At 53.5% G+C, this 16,296-nt stretch overlaps 1 protein-coding gene across 2 annotated transcripts in view; it reads left to right on the forward strand.

The window, feature by feature from the left end:
- The window catches only part of LOC120687357 (myosin-6-like), a 28,999-nt gene that overhangs the window by 3,151 nt on the left and 9,552 nt on the right, over positions 1-16,296 (forward strand). For both annotated transcript variants that reach the window (XM_039969327.1, XM_039969328.1), the window contains exons 9-21: positions 54-190; positions 280-426; positions 535-636; positions 1,420-1,477; positions 1,589-1,690; positions 6,782-6,819; positions 6,915-7,041; positions 13,652-13,819; positions 13,889-14,020; positions 14,629-14,738; positions 14,810-14,870; positions 15,064-15,241; positions 15,349-15,554. In XM_039969327.1, the coding sequence (XP_039825261.1) occupies positions 54-190; positions 280-426; positions 535-636; positions 1,420-1,477; positions 1,589-1,690; positions 6,782-6,819; positions 6,915-7,041; positions 13,652-13,819; positions 13,889-14,020; positions 14,629-14,738; positions 14,810-14,870; positions 15,064-15,241; positions 15,349-15,554 (1,566 nt within the window). The remainder of the gene's footprint in view (positions 1-53; positions 191-279; positions 427-534; positions 637-1,419; positions 1,478-1,588; positions 1,691-6,781; positions 6,820-6,914; positions 7,042-13,651; positions 13,820-13,888; positions 14,021-14,628; positions 14,739-14,809; positions 14,871-15,063; positions 15,242-15,348; positions 15,555-16,296) is intronic.

Here is a 16,296-nt window from a genome sequence, read left to right on the forward strand (position 1 = left end):
AGTACATCACTAGCAGAGGAACAATCTTCTACATGCAAATTTCTGTCCTGCAGGATGCAATATTTAGAGTTGTGGCTGCTATTCTTCATTTGGGCAACGTGGAATTTGCAGAAGGAAGTGAAGCAGATTCTTCAGTACCCAAAGACGAGAAATCTCAATTCCATCTTAAGACAGCAGCTGAGCTCTTCATGTACATTATTTATGTAACACTTTTGTTTAGGAAATTTATCTATAGTTCCTTTTGCGTTCCTTATATGGACACGTTCTGGCATTCTGCAGGTGCGATGAAAAAGGTCTCGAGGAATCTTTGTGTAAACGTGTTATGGCAACACGTGGGGAGAGTATTACAAAAAATTTAGACCCACGAGCCGCAGCTCTGAGTAGAGATGCATTGGCTCGGATAGTTTACTCACGTTTGTTTGATTGGTATGTTGGAAAAACGTCATTTCAAAATGTTAGAAGCTGCTGTATATTGTATTATAACTGGTGTAGGAATAGTAACACTTACAATAATTGCGCCTTTGACTTTTACAGGCTTGTAAATAAAATCAATAGTTCAATTGGTCAAGATCCTGATTCAAAGATTTTGATTGGTGTCCTGGACATTTATGGTTTCGAGAGTTTCTTGACAAACAGGTGCTTAACTGGTATGCCTTTGCATTTAATCTGCTGCTTATGTTCACATACTTATAGAGTCACATATATAAGTCTTGGTAGATTGGTTCTACGATTCATGTATTTTTTTTCCAACCTGGGGCCTTGCCCGAATTTCATTACTTAAAGCAACTTAAAGCAACAAAATTACACAGTTTTTCCACATGGGTAGAAGCAGACTTACGATTCATGTATGATTACACCTAAGCACTTAAGCTTTGGCACAGGTTCTGGTCATATTGCATGGTTCAAGTATAGATCACGTGAAAACCAATAAAATTCCATGGGAAGAAATAAAGGGTTTACTGCATCTGGGAGTAAAATTTATGAGCATAGATCTAAAGTTTGACAAACAAGATATATCACAGAAATCTACATATGTGATAATGTTTGAGTAAACCCCTCTTTCATGGCGAACCATTGCATATGAGTTAATGAAATCCTCCATACCTGTTGATCTGGATCATTTATAGACATGTAACGCAGAAGTACTGCTAACGACTGTATATAATAGCGAGTACAACATCACTTAAATGCAGATGTCACCATCTCCTTTTCTTTTATGAATGAATACCATCTCCATCTGTTGAGCCAAACAAAAAGCTTTCATCCTCTATTAAAAGATGGCATATACAGTGTAAGATGGTAAAAATTATTTGCTCTAGAAGTAGATGAGAGTTAGTAGCTATTGCATGAACAATCATATGCTTATGTCACGTTTAAAAGAAGTTAATTCTTATATGTTGACACTTTGATCTTCTGCAGCTTTGAGCAATTTTGTATCAATCTGACTAATGAGAAGCTCCAACAACACTTTAATCAGGTTACAGAAAGAAAATATCCTATGCTGACTCTTAATCTTATTTTATTTAGGTTATTTAACTATTTTATCCGTGAGTCCCTCTAATCTAACCACCATATGTCCCATGAACAGCATGTTTTTAAGATGGAGCAGGAAGAATATACGAAAGAAGAAATCGACTGGAGTTACATCCAATTTGTGGACAACCAAGAAATCCTAGATCTAATTGAGAAGGTGAAAATTTGGATTCTTGATGCAATGTCGTCTTAACAATTGGCGCATACTAAAAAGTGATGACATTTATTAAACTGGATAGTCTACATGTAGAATCCATTCGAGAAAAAAAATACATGTAGAATCTGAGCTAACTGCCTACTCAATTAAGCAATCTCTTGCATCCATGTATGAAAGAATAATGAGATGTATTCCTCCAAACCCTAGAAGGGTGGGATATATAGTTCCTATACATGGGCCTCTAGATGGGCTTCTATACATGGGCTCACATATACACCAACACCCCCCCGCAGTCTGAACTACCGGCGCAGCAGTGTTCAAGACTGGACAACAAGAAAGCCAACACCCCCCGCAGTCTGAACAACCGGCGTAGCGGTGTTCAAGACTGGACAACGAGAAAGAACACGCAGGGCAAATACCCCCCCCCCGGCAGCCACAACTAGCCACCTGCTACGTTGAGGCTGGAGCGAAACTCTGAGAAGATCGAGGAGGGTAGTCCCTTAGTGAAGATGTCGGCAAACAGGGAGGTGGTCGGGACATGGAGTACCCGAACATCGCCGATGGCGACCCTGTCGCGCACGAAGTGCAAGTCGATCTCCACATGCTTCGTCCGCTGATGCTGAGCGGGGTTGGTGGAGAGATACACGGCGCTGACGTTGTCGCAGTAGACGAGCGTGCTCTTGGCGAGCGGGCTGTGCAGCTCCGCCAGGACGCCTCCGCCACGCCGTTAGCGACAGCCCGGTTCTCCGCCTCGGCACTGGAGCGGGAGACAACCGGCTGCCGCTTGGACGACCAGGAGACCAGGTTGCCGCCCAGGAAGACGGCGTAGCCGGAAGTGGAGCGGCGAGTGTCCGGACAGCCAGCCCAGTCAGCGTCGGTGTAGACAACCAGCTCAGCAGAGGACGAGCGGTGAAGAACCAGGCCGAGGTCCACAGTGCCACGGACGTAGCGGAGGAGACGCTTCAGCGCAGCAAGGTGTGACTCCCGGGGATCATGCATATGGATACAGATCTGCTGAACAGCGTAGGTGAGATCCGGCCTGGTGAAGGTGAGGTACTGCAAGGCACCGGCTGACTCCGGTAGGCTGTAGGATCAGCCACAGAATCACCCAGATCAGCAGACAGCTTCGCCTGAGTGTCGACAGGAGTGGAGCAGGGTTTGCAATTAGTCATCCCAGCCCACTCTAGAATATCGAGTGCATACTGCCGCTGGTGAAGGAGAAGGCCAGACGGGCGAGGCTCAACAGTGACGTCCAAGAAGTGGTGGAGCTGACCAAGATCCTTCATAGCAAACTCCTGCAGCAGAGAGGAGATGACGCGCTGAAACAACTGCTGACTGGAGGCTGTGAGCACAATGTCATCGACATAGAGTAGCAGATAGGTGATGGATAAGTCTTTGTTGTTGGTCTTTGTGGTCCCTTGTACCCCTGCAGCATCTCTTGTACCACTGCAGCATCTTATAGTCCTTAGCATCTAGGATTGCAGGACAGCAGTTAGCATCTAGGTAGGACAGCATCTTTTCTTTCAGTTTGCTAGGACAGGAGGACAGCAGGAGCATCTTGGACTAGGCAGCTAGCTTGTGCCCTGGCTGGTTGTATAAATATGTAGCCGCCCCTCCCGTTGGATGGTATGGCATTGTGAGAGTGAATGAAAAAAAAACCCAGAAAACTTCCCCAACTTGAGTGCCATCCTCTCATCCATGAGAGTAACTATTGAATTGCTAACAATAGACAGTCTCATCCCCACGGCGGTAGATGAAGAGAGACGTGTCAGACTTGGCCTCGGTGAACCCCAATGTCAGCAAGAACGTGGCAAACCGAGAATACCAAGCCCGAGGAGCCTGCTTCAGACCATAGAGAGACTTGTTGAGCCGGCAGACCATGTCCGGACGAGTCGAGCGGGGCGCCAGCTTGTGAGGAGCAGTGGCGGCGATGTTAGGGTAACATGCTCACCCGAAGACCCGAAGGTGGTCGTAGCGAGGAGGGGTACCGAAAAGAGCGTGGTGTAGAATGGGAGCAGGAGAAGCAGTGGACGGAAAGCGGTTAAGCAAGTAGGTGGCGGTGTGGAGTCTCTCAGCCCAGAAGCGCGGGGGCAGAGAGGCCTGGATCAGAAGAGTGCGCATGACGTCGTTCGTCGTGCAAATCATCCGCTCAGCCTTGCCGTTTTGAGGAGAGGTATACGGACAAGACATACGCAGCTGAACACCCCGAGAGAGGAAGAAGGAATGGGAGGTGGAGTTATCGAACTCACGCCCGTTGTCACACTGGACGGCCTTAATGCTGAGGCCGAACTGAGTGGACACCCAGGCAAAGAAGTGGAGGAGGGTGGGGAAGGTCTCAGACTTGGCGCGCAAAGGAAAAGTTCAAGAGTAATGAGAAAAATCGTCCACCACCACCAGATAGTATTTATAGCCAGAAATGCTGAGTACAGGAGATGTCCACAGGTTACAGTGAACAAGATCGATCAAAGGCATGCGCAGCATGCGAAGAAGAAGAAGAAGAAAGTCTAATATGACGACCTAACTGGTGCTCAGTAGGAGCCCTAGTACATGGAACATCGGTACTACGACTGAGCTGAGCCAAAACGTCGCGGCCGGGGTGTCCAAGCCGGCGGTGCCAGGTGGTGGAAGACGGCGTCGCGGCAAAAGCAGCAGACGAAGAAGAGGAAGTCGAAGGTGGAGCAGCGGAAGCAGGAAGACGAAGGGTGTAAAGGGGCCCCGAGCTGTCACATCGGAGGAGCGGACGTCGGGAAGCCGAATCCTTCACAGTAAGACCAGAAGAGTCAAATTCGATAGAACAAGAATTGTCAGCTGTAAACTGGTGAATGGAAAGAAGGTTGTGAACCATCTGAGAAGCAATAAGAACATTAGGAAGGCGAAAAGAACTAGGAGCAGAACCAAAGGCGGTGTCAGGAAGGAAAGACCCATCACCAACCATGATGGAAGAAGGACAAGAGGGGTGTGAGGGTCGGACGGAAGAGAGGATACCGGCATCAGGGGTGGTGTGGAAGGAGGCACCCGAGTCGGCAATCCACTCGGTGATGACCGGCGGCGTCAGTCCCATGGTGCTGAAGGACTGCGCCAGAGCGGCCTGATCCCACCCCCCAGGCCATGTCGTCTGCTGGCTGGGCTGAGCGGGAGGGGCCTAGGACGGCGCGAACAGGGGAGAACCACCGGTGAACATGGCCGCCGGCTGCAGCTGAGGACGAGCCCCCCGGACCCTGAAAGGGCCACATCGAGATGTGCCCTGACTATGGGTTGCTGAAGGATGGCCAGGGCGTACCTCCAGGGGTAGGGGCAGGAGCGGGAGCGGGAGCCGGAGTCGGCGCGCCCCGACGGCCCCCAGCACCGCCACCGGTACCAGTGCCCCCAGAAGCAGGGCCACCAGTACCACCACCAACCCGTCCCTCCCGCCAACGACGTCCACGGCCCTCCCACCTCCGATCTGCCCGGCGGGAGCAGCACCAAGGAGGGAGGTGGCAGGAGCGGCGAAGGAAGTCGGTGGAGCAGCAACGAGCGCGGTGGGGGTGGACGAGGACGATCCGGGCGCGAGACCCCTGGTGATCTCCTCGAGGACGAGGTCGTCCCGGACCTACAGGAAGGAGGGGAAGGGCCTCTGGCGGGTGATCCATGTCTTCAGGTGGTCATAGTTGCTGCTCAGGCCCCGCAGGACATTGAACACCAAGACCCGATCGGACACCGGAAACCCAAGGTCGTGAAGAGCATCAGCCATGCCCTTCATCCTCCTGCAGAACTCACCAACGGTGAGGTCCCCCTGCTCGAAGGTGCGGAAGGTGGCGTCGAGCTGGAGAGCGCGGAACTCGGCGTTGCCGAGGAACTGCCCCTCAAGCGCCACCCAGGCCTGTCGCGCGGTGCCGCAGTGGGTCTTGACGATATCCTGAAGATTTAGGGAGATGGTCCCAAAGATCCAGGACATGACGACGCTGTCGAGGCGCAGCCACACCACGTCCCGCGTGTCGATCGGCGTGTCGAGGAGGACGTGGTCGTCGAGGGCGTAGCGGCGGAGGGCGAGGAGGCCCTGGTCCCGCTAGCGTCCGTAGGAGGACGTGGGGTCGAGGAGGACGGTGACCAGGGCCCTGATGTTCTGGACGCCGGCGGCCTGGAGGTGGAGCTGGGCGACCATGGGGTCGGTCGGGTCGTGCCGGGGTCCAGATCCAGCGGGCGGGGCCTGGTGGGAGGAAGAGGTGCCGTGCTCGGGGACGACGGGCAGTTGGCCGGACGAGACACGGAAGTAGTGCTCCGCCTCGGCGACCCGAAGAGCGAGGGAGTCGGCCGTGGCGCGCTCGCGCTCCCAAGCGAGGGCAGCCACGCGAACCCGCTCCTACGCCGCCGAAGCCTCCGACTTGGCGGCAAGGAGGGCCGCGGCGAGAGTGGCGTCGGCCTGCTGCCCACGGAGGGCGGCGGCGGCGAACGGAGCATCCGCGGGAGACATCCCGAGTCCAGACCACGTGGGCGTGAGTGCGGCCGACGCGGGGATGACCTCAGGAAGGGCGGCGTTGGCGGCAAGGCCCAGGGCACCCGCGGCAGCTGTGCCCCCCGCGTCCCCCGCGCACGCGGCGGCAGCAGGGGCAGGCAGGGGGCCCCGACGGCCCCAGGCGGCGGCAGCAGGAGCAGAGGAAGGGGCGGCGGCCCAGGCGGCGCTCGGAGCAGAGGAAGGGAGGGGAGGGAAGGAGGAGAGGGGAAGGGAGGAGGAGGCCGGCGGCTGCTGCTGGCGGCTGTAGAGAGAGGAGAGAGACCTAGGCTAAAGATACCATGTATGAAATAATGAGATGTATTCCTCCAAATACTAGAAGGGTGGGATATATAGTTCCTATACATGGGCCTCTAGATGGGCCTCTATACATGGGCTCACCTATACACCAACAATCCACATTCCTGTTTCAGGTTCATTTACCATCACAAAGACAATTTGTTCTCATATGACATGTTTGTAGGCCGGCTGCTTACTTGATTTTTGGTTCCTGCAATCTTATAAACTGTATAGCTATAGATATTCTATTATGAAGCTTGGCCCGTTATGTGATTTGATCATGCTATGGAATCTTATTTATTTTTCTGATTTATTTCATGTAGAAACCGGGGGGCATAATTGCACTTTTGGATGAGACATGGTATATGCAAACAAGTTTTATATGTATCTGTGTATTCTTTTATTTTCTCAGAATCCCAGGTATTTTTCTAACAGTTTCTTACTCGTATGCTACAGCATGTTGCGAAATTCAACCCACGAGACATTTGCTGAGAAGCTATATCAAAAGTTTAAAGACAACCCTCACTTCAGTAAACCCAAATTTTCACGGTCCGACTTCACTATTCACCACTATGCTGGCAATGTAGGTAACATGTTCTTGATGTACTTTTAAATATTAAGGTTGTTTGGAGGGTTTTATTTTAATTGTAGTAATTATGTGGTCTGTTTACATTCAAAACCCATTTGTGAAATCTCATAAACTTATTGAGATGAGATTATTTCTTGCGGCAATATTCCTAACTTATTGTATGACCATAGTTTGACTTCATGCAGTTAGAAACGGCTTTGATTTTTAGCCCCAGGGGGGGTGGGGGGGGGGGGGGCTAGCAAGGCTGTTCTAGTTTGGATAAATACACTCCGATTAGTCTGAGACTAAGCTCTCCTGCTTGTTCGATAAAAAAACCAGAGCACTGAAAGGATTTATCATTTTTAAAAGTTTTCAAAGTGACCTACTAATCGACAAATAGCTCTTTCTTAAATCAGTATCGAAATGAACGACTCAGCCAGGGGCATGATAGAACTACTAAGTAATGACGGGAATAATTAGTGTATTCCTCCAACCCTAGATGGGTGGGTATATATAGAACCTATACATGGGCTTCTAGATGGGCTTCTATACACATGAGCTCAATATACTCTAACACCCCCCGCAGTCTGAACTACCGGCGCAGCGGTGTTCAAGACTGGACAACAAGAAAGCTAACACCCCCCGCAGTCTGAACAACCGACGCAGCGGTATTCAAGACTGTACAAGATGAGAGTACAAAAGGGCAAATACCCCCCCTAAGCCACAACTAGCCACTGGCTACGTTGAGGCTGGATCGAAACTCCGAGAAGGTCGAGGAGGGCAGGCCTTCGTGAAGATGTCAGCAAACTGGGAGGTAGTCGGGACATGGAGTACCCGAACATCGCCGATGGCGACTGTGTCGCGCACGAAGTGGAGGTCGATCTCCACGTGCTTCGTCCGCTGATGCTGGACGGGGTTGGTGGAGAGATACACGGCGCTGACGTTGTCGCAGTAGACGAGCGTACTCTTGGCGAGCGGGCTGTGGAGCTCCGCCAAGAGCTGTCGTAGCCAGGACGCCTCCGCCACGCCGTTAGCGACAGCCCGGTACTCCGCCTCGGCACTAGAGCGGGAGACAACCGGCTGCCGCTTGGACGACCAGGAGACCAGGTTGCCGCCCAGGAAGACGGCGTAGCCGGAGGTGGAGCGACGAGTGTCCGGGCAGCCAGCCCAGTCAGCGTCGGTGTAGACCACCAGCTCAGTAGAGGACGAGCGGTGAAGTACCAGGCCGAGGTCCACAGTGCCACGGACGTACCGGAGGAGACGCTTCAGCGCAGCAAGTTGTGACTCCTGGGGATCATGCATGTGGAGACAGATCTGCTGAACAGCGTAGGTGAGGTCCGGCCTGGTGAAGGTGAGGTACTGCAAGGCGCCGGCCAGACTCCGGTAGGCTGTAGGGTCAGCCACCGGATCACTCAGATCAGCAGACAGCTTTGCCTGAGTGTCGACTGGAGTGGAGTAGTGCTTGCAATCAGTCATCCCAGCCCGCTCCAGAATATCGAGGGCGTACTGCCGCTGGTGCAGAAGAAGACCAGACGGGCGAGGCTCAACAGTGACTCCCAAGAAGTGGTGGAGCTGACCGAGATCCTTCATAGCGAACTCCTGCTGCAGAGAGGAGATGACACTCTGAAGCAACTGCTGACTGGAAGCTGTGAGCACAATGTCATCGACATATAGCAGCAGATATGCCGTCTCATCTCCACGGCGGTAGATGAAGAGAGACGTGTCAGACTTGGCATCGGTGAACCCCAGTGTCAGCAAGAACGTGGCGAACCGAGAGTACCAAGCCCGTGGAGCCTGCTTCAGTCCATAGAGAGACTTGTTGAGCCGGCAGACCATATCCGGATGACTCGAGTCCACAAATCACGCAGGCTGAGAGCAGTAAACAGTCTCTGACAAGGTGCCGTGAAGAAATGCATTCTTCACGTCCAGCTGGTGCACAGGCCAAGTGCGCGAGAGCGCAAGCGAGAGGACCGTGCGCACCGTAGCGGGCTTCACGACCGGGCTGAAAGTCTCATCATAGTCCACACCAGGCCGCTGAGTGAACCCCCGGAGAACCCAGCGAGCCTTGTAGCGCTCCAGTGTGCCGTCAGCCCGACGCTTATGCGTCCAGATCCACTTTCCAGTCACCACATTGCAACCAGACGGACGTGGCACGAGGTCCCACGTCTGGTTGGCAATAAGAGCCGCGTACTCCTCTTCCATCGCGCGACGCCAGTGAGGATCCGCCAAGGCGTCGCGGACAGAGGAGGGTACCGGAGAGACCCGCGGCTCTCCCTCGGTGGCGGAGAGAGTCGAGGCCTGGGACGTCATCCGCCGAGTCACCATGGGATGGATATGCCGAAGATCCCGATGAATGACCGGCGGGTGGTACACCTCCGGCTCTGCTCGAGAGGGTGCCGGAGGAGGCGGCGGCGGTGACGGCTCCGGTGTCTGCGTCGCAGGAGCCTCCGGAGCAGGAGGTGGCGCCGGTGTCGACGCGGAACGACGCCAGTACACCTGCACCGGCTCAGCTTACCGCTGCGGCGCCGGGTTCGGCGCCGAACGACGCCGGTACACCTACACCGGCTGAGCGTACCGCTCAGGTGCAGGGGAAGGCTCCGGGGCCGCGCGTGGCACAGCAGAAGACACCGGGTCCGTGCGCAGCACGACCGGAGGTCCGGGGGCCGTGCGTGGCGCAGCAGAAGACACCGGGTCCGTGCGTGGCACGACCGGAGGTAACGGTGGCTGAACCACCGGGTCAGTCGGAAACAGAGACGCCAGCTCGGGATCAGAAGAAGGTGTGGAGGAGGTGGAGTAGGGGAAATCCGACTCGTCGAAGACGACGTGCCGGGAGATCTGAACGCGGCGAGAGGTGAGGTCAAAGCATCGGTACCCCTTGTGGTCAGGGGAGTACCCGAGGAATACACAACGAGTCGAGCGGGGCGCCAGCTTGTGAGAAGCGGTGGTGGAGGTGTTAGGGTAACACGCACACCCGAAGACCCGAACGACGTCGTAGCGAGGAGGGGTACCGAAAAGAGCGTGGTGTGGAGTGGGAGCAGGAGAAGCAGTGGACGGAAGGCGGTTGAGCAGGTAGGTGGCGGTGTGAAGGCTCTCAGCCCAGAAGCGCGGGGGGAGAGAAGCCTGGATCAGAAGGGTGCGCACGACGTCGTTCGTCGTGCGAATCATCCGCTCAGTCTTGCCGTTCTGAGGAGAGGTATACGGACAAGACATACGCAGCTGAACACCCCGATACAGGAAGAAAGACCGGGAGGTGGAGTTATCGAACTCCCACCCGTTGTCACACTGGACGGCCTTAACGGTGAGGCCGAACTGAGTGGACACCCAGGCAAAGAAGTGGACGAGGGTGGGTAAGGTCTCAGACTTGGCGCGCAAAGGAAAAGTCCAAGAGTAATGAGAAAAATCATTAACAATGACCAGATAATATCTATAGCCAGACATGCTGAGTACAGGAGATGTCCACAGGTCACAGTGAATGAGATCAAAAGCATGCGCAGCATGCGAAGAAGAAAACTAAAACGGAAGTCTAACATGACGACCTAACTGGCACGCATGACAGAGATGCTCAGCAGGAGCCCTAGTACATGGAACATCGATACTACGGCGGAGCTGAGCCAAAACGTCGCGGCCGGGGTGACCGAGCCAGCAGTGACAGGTGGTGGAAGAAGGCGTCACGGCAAAAGCAGAAGACGAAGAAGCCGAAGGCGAGGCAGCGGAAGCTGGAAGCCGAAGAGTGTAAAGGGGCCCCGGGCTGTCACATCGGAGGAGCGGACGCCGGGAAGCCGAATCCTTCACAGTAAGACCAGAGGAGTCAAATTCGATAGAACAGGAGTTGTCAGCAGTAAACTGGCGAATAGAAAGAAGGTTGTGAACCATTTGAGGAGCAACAAGAACATTGGGAAGACGAGGAGCAGAACCCACGGCGGTGACAGGAAGGCAAGACCCATCACCAACCATGATAGAAGAAGGACAAGAGGGGTGTGGGGGTCGGATAGAAGAGAGGATACCAGCATCGGGAGTGGTGTGGAACGAGGCGCCCGAGTCGGCGATCCACTCGGTGCTGGTCGGCGGCGTCAGTCCCATGGTGCTGAAGGACTGCGCCAGATCGGCCTGGTCCCACCCCCCAGGCCAGGTCGGCTGCTGGCTGGGCTGAGCGAGCGGGGTCCAGGACGGCGCGAAGAGTGGAGCAGCGCCAGTGAAAATGGCCGCCGGCTGGAGCTGAGGACGGGGCCGCCCTCCCGGACCCTGGAACGGCCACATCGAGATGCGCCCTGACCATGGGTTGCTGAAGGATGGACAGCGCGTACCTCCAGCGGCAGGGGCAGGAGCGGGAGCTGGAGCCGGTGTCGGCGCGCCCCGCCGGCCCCCACCCGTACCGGTGCTACCAGAAGTAGGGCCACCAGTGCCACCACCACCACCCCGTCGCCGACGACGTCCACGCCCCCCTCCTCCGGTCTGCCCGGCGGGAGCAGCACCAAGGAGTGAGGTGGCAGGAGCAGCGGAGGAGGCCGGTGGAGTAGCAACGAGCGCGGCGGGGGTGGGCGAGGACGATCCGGGCGCGAGACCCCTGGTGATCTCCTCAAGGGCGAGGTCGTCCCGGACCTGCAGGAAGGTGGGGAAAAGCCTCTGGCGGGCGATCCAGCCCTTCAGGTGGTCGTAGGTGCTGCTCAGTCCCCGTAGGACATTGAGCACCAAGACCCGATCAGACACCGGATCCCCGAGGTCGTGAAGAGCATTGGCCATGCTCTTCATCCGCCAGCAGTACTCACCGACGGAGAGGTCCCCCTGCACGAAGGTGCGGAAGGTGGCGTCGAGCTGGAGGGCGCGGTACTCGGCGTTGCCGAGGAACTGCCCCTCGAGCGCCACCCAGGCCTGCCGCGCGGTGCCGCCGTGTGTCCTGACGAGGTCCTGAAGATCCAGGGAGATGGTCCCGAAGATCCAGGACAAGGCGACGCTGTCGAGGCGCAGCCACGTCACGTCACGCGCCTCGATCGGCGAGTCGACGAGGACGTGGTCGTCGAGGGCGTAGCGGCGGAGGGTGAGGAGGACCTGGTCCCGCCAGCGGCCGTAGGAGGAGGACGCGGGGTCGAGGAGGACGGAGACCAGGGCCCTGATGTTCTGGACGCCGGCGGCCTGGAGGTGGAGCTGGGCGACCATGGGGTCGGTCGGGTCGTACCAGGGGCCAGAACCAGCGGGCGGGGCCTGGTGAGAGGAAGTGGCGCCGTGCTCGGGGTCGACGGGCAGGCCGGAGGAGACGCGGAGGTAGCGCTCCGCCTCGGCGACCCGGAGAGCGAGGGCGTCGGCCGTGGCGCGCTCGCGCTCCCGGTGAGGGCTGCCACACGGACCCGCTCCTGGGCTGCCGAAGCCTCCGACTTGGCGGCGAGGAGGGCCGCGGCGAGGGCGGCGTCGGCCTGCTGCCCACGGAAGGCGGCGGCGGAGAGCGGCGCATCCGCGGGGGACATCCCGAGGCCCAACCATGCAGGATCGAGCGCGGCGGCGTCGGCGGTGGTGGCCTGCTTGCCTGCAGCGATCGCATCACCGGCCAGCGGCTGCAGCAGGGGCTGCAGGGGGCCGGGAGCACCCCCCACGCCCCCTGCGCCCGCGCCCCCCGTGCCAGCGCTAGCAGCGGCGGCGTCCGCGGCAGCAGGGGCGCGTTGGGCTGCAGAGGCGGTGGCCGCGGCTCCCCCTGCAGACCCCTGCGCGCCCCCTGCGCCCGCGCCCCCCGTGCCAGCTCCAGCAGCGGCGGCGTCCGCGGCAGCAGGGCGCGCTGGGCAGTAGAGGCGGCGGCCGCAGCTCCCCCCGCACCCCCTGCGCCCGCGCCCGCAGTGGCGGCGACGGCGGCAGGGGTGTGCAGGGCGGGATCTGGGCCTGGAGGAGGAGGAGGTGGGACGCCCGCGCCGGGAGGGCCTGTGCCGGCGGCGGCGGCCATCGCGACCGCGGCGTAGGGCGGCCGCGGGCCTTCCTGTGCGCGTAGCGCGGCTGCAGCAGAGGAGGTGTGGTACCAGGCGGCGGCGGCACCAGGCGCGCCCGGCGCAGCATTCCCCGCGCCCGGAGCAGAGGAGGAGGGAGGGAGGGGAGGGAAGGAGGAGAGGGGAAGGGAGGGGGCCGGCGGCCGGCCGGCCATGGCCGGCGGCGGCGGGCTGCGGCTGGGAGGTTGGGAGGGAGAGAGGAAGGAGAGAAACCCTAACCCTAGGCTAATGATACCATAATGACGGGAATAATTAGTGTATTCCTCCAACCCTAGATAGGTGGGTATATATAGAACCTATACATGGGCCTCTAGATGGGCCTCTATACACATGGGCTCAATATACTCCAACACTAAGGATCATGGACAGGACTTCAACTGGGACAACATTTTGTGCGTAACTGCATATGCGTGTGTTGCAGCAACAACTTTTCCCAGGAGCCTTAAAACATTCTTTGATCTTCATAATTCTGACGCATATCACCCATATTTTCGCACACCACAATTCTTATAAAGATAGAACACAATATTCACCAATTTTGTACTTGACTCGGTAGAATCATCAGTTTATTGTGTTGGCTTTTTGCCGGTGCTTCGCTCATACTGATTATTTACACAGTTAAAGTGTTTCAACAGAATGTATATCTCTTTCTTTTGCAGGTCACTTATCAAACGGACCTTTTTTTAGATAAAAACATCGATTATGCTGTAAATGAACATCAAGTCTTGTTAAATGCCTCAAAATGTTCATTTGTTTCATGTCTTTTTCCACCCTGTGAAGAATCAACAAAGTCCACAAAGTTTACTTCAATCGGCTCAAGTTTCAAGGTAAAAATAAATGCTTTCATTACTCCATCTGTTTTCTGTATTGACTCTTAATTTTGTATGATAATGCAGCAACAACTACAGTCTCTGCTAGAAACTCTGAGTGCAACAGAACCCCACTATATCCGGTGCATAAAACCAAACAATGTTCTCAAGCCAGGAATATTTGAGAACAGCAATGTTCTCCAGCAGCTTCGTTGTGGGGTAAATTGTGCTTTCTTTGTATTAATCAAACGTGCAATATTTTTATTGAAAAGATGTCTAGAGACACTGTTGGAACTATGCTCAATATTTTTATGGAAACAGAGTGAACCATTTTATTTTTTAATTGAAAATGCATCTTCATGTGACAAAGGACTAGTTGAAACAACTTGTCATTCTTCATGTCTCAATTTGTTTTTATAAGATAACTAGACAATTATGTGAATTAAATGTACTGATATACCTCTTTATTTTGTAACAAACTTTTATGCTATTCCTAGGCCAATTTTTTTGCTTTACTTGTTTAACACCCTCCAAAAACTTTGCTTTACTTCTTGGACGCAGGAAAAGGTGTCTAATTCACCAGTTTCTTTAAGTTTGTTAATATATTTAACATAAAGCCTACAAGTATATTATAGAAAGATGTCAGAAATCTATTCTGTGATCAAACAATTACTAAATTTGCCTGAGAGTCAGAAAAATAAAAGAGAAAGAAACAATACTAATAACTTTTAAAAGGAATATTTTGGAATATCAATCTCGTTAAAGAGAAAGTTCCTAATCTTACAAGAGTTGGCCATATGATGTTGAGAGATATTGTTTTGTTACAGGGAGTTTTAGAGGCAATAAGAATAAGCTGTCTGGGATACCCTACTAGGAGAACATTTTATGAATTTGTCAATCGATTTGGTATTCTGCAACCTAAAGTTCTGGGTCGAAGGTAAATTTGTGACTTAACTGATTCAGTGTTTCTATTCAATGTATTGCATATCTTATGTTCTTCCTTGGCAGCCATAATGAAGTTACTGCTGCAAAGATGCTTCTTGACAAAGCCAATCTTACAGGTTATCAGGTAATTATTAGAACAAGTAGTAATTGTCTGATACAATTAACTTATTCCAGTTCTTGAACCTTTCATGAATTCATTCCGATACCCTGAAAACAGAACATTCAACAGATGATGGTGCATTCCCCCATAAATTGTTTATTTACAGAAATTTCTGTAACGCATAAAAATCTCTCACTTTCTTACTTCAAATGCACAGATTGGAAAAACGAAAGTATTTCTTCGCGCTGGTCAAATGGCAGAGTTAGATGCTCTAAGAACTGAAGTCTTGGGACATTCTGCTAAAAAAATACAAAGCAAAGTTCGGTCATTTCTGGCTCGAAAAAAATATACCCAGCTTCAACTATGTGCTACACAACTCCAGGCAGTATGCAGGGGTATATATTCTTGTTTGGAATTTGATGAGAAGTTCCATTCTCCTATTCTTTATTTCTTATGACCTGCGTTCGGCAGTGAGAATGACTTCTATACTGTGTTTTGAAAGGAACAATTGCAAGAAGGTGTTATGAAAACCTTCGTAGGGAAGCGGCCTCATTGAAAATTCAGACCTGCTACCGTATGCACCATGCAAGGAAAAACTATGTAGATGTCTGTTCTGCATCAACTACTATCCAATCGGGTCTACGTGGTATGGGTGCTCGCATCAAACTCCACTTTAAGCGGCAAACAAAAGCTGCAGTCATTATTCAGGTACTTCAATGATGCGGTTTTTGTTCCATATGTACTCCCTCCGTCCCAAAAAAACAAGTCATTCTAGGATTCAAAATTTGTCCCAGAAAACAAGTCATGTTACCTTCTTTTGAAAGTGCATGTGCATGCAAGAATCAATTAGTGCCAAATATGGGTAATAAATAAGTGCAAACATGGTCATTTTACCACCTTATTAATCTATCATAGAATTCTTAGAATGACTTGTATTTTGGGATGGAGAGAGTAGCTACTACTTCTGTTTGAAGAAATTGAGTAGGAGATGAACGCTAGGGTCATGAAACAAACTCTTTGAGGTGTTATCTGTGGATCAAATTGTAGGAGAGAATAATGGCTTGTATTTCTCCAAACCCTAGAAGGGTGAGATATATAGATGCTATACATGGGCCTCTATACATGGGCTCACATATACACCAACACCCCCCCCCCGCAGTCTGAACTACCGGCGCAGCGGTGTTCAAGACTGGACAACAAAAAAGCCAACACCCCCCCGCAGTCTGAACTACCGGCGCAGCGGTGTTCAAGACTGGACAAGAAGAGAGTACAAATAGAGTACAAAGGGCAAATACCCCCCCACAGGCACAACTAGCCACCGGCTACGTTGAGGCTGGAGCGAAACTCCGAGGAGGTCGAGGAGGGCAGTCCCTTGGTGAAGATGTCAGCAAACTAGGAGGTAGTCGGGATATGGAGTACCCGAACATCACCGATGGCGACTCTGTCGTGC

Source organism: Panicum virgatum, chromosome 9N (genome assembly GCF_016808335.1).
Source record: "Panicum virgatum strain AP13 chromosome 9N, P.virgatum_v5, whole genome shotgun sequence".
In the NCBI taxonomy this organism is placed as follows: Eukaryota; Viridiplantae; Streptophyta; class Magnoliopsida; order Poales; family Poaceae; genus Panicum; species Panicum virgatum.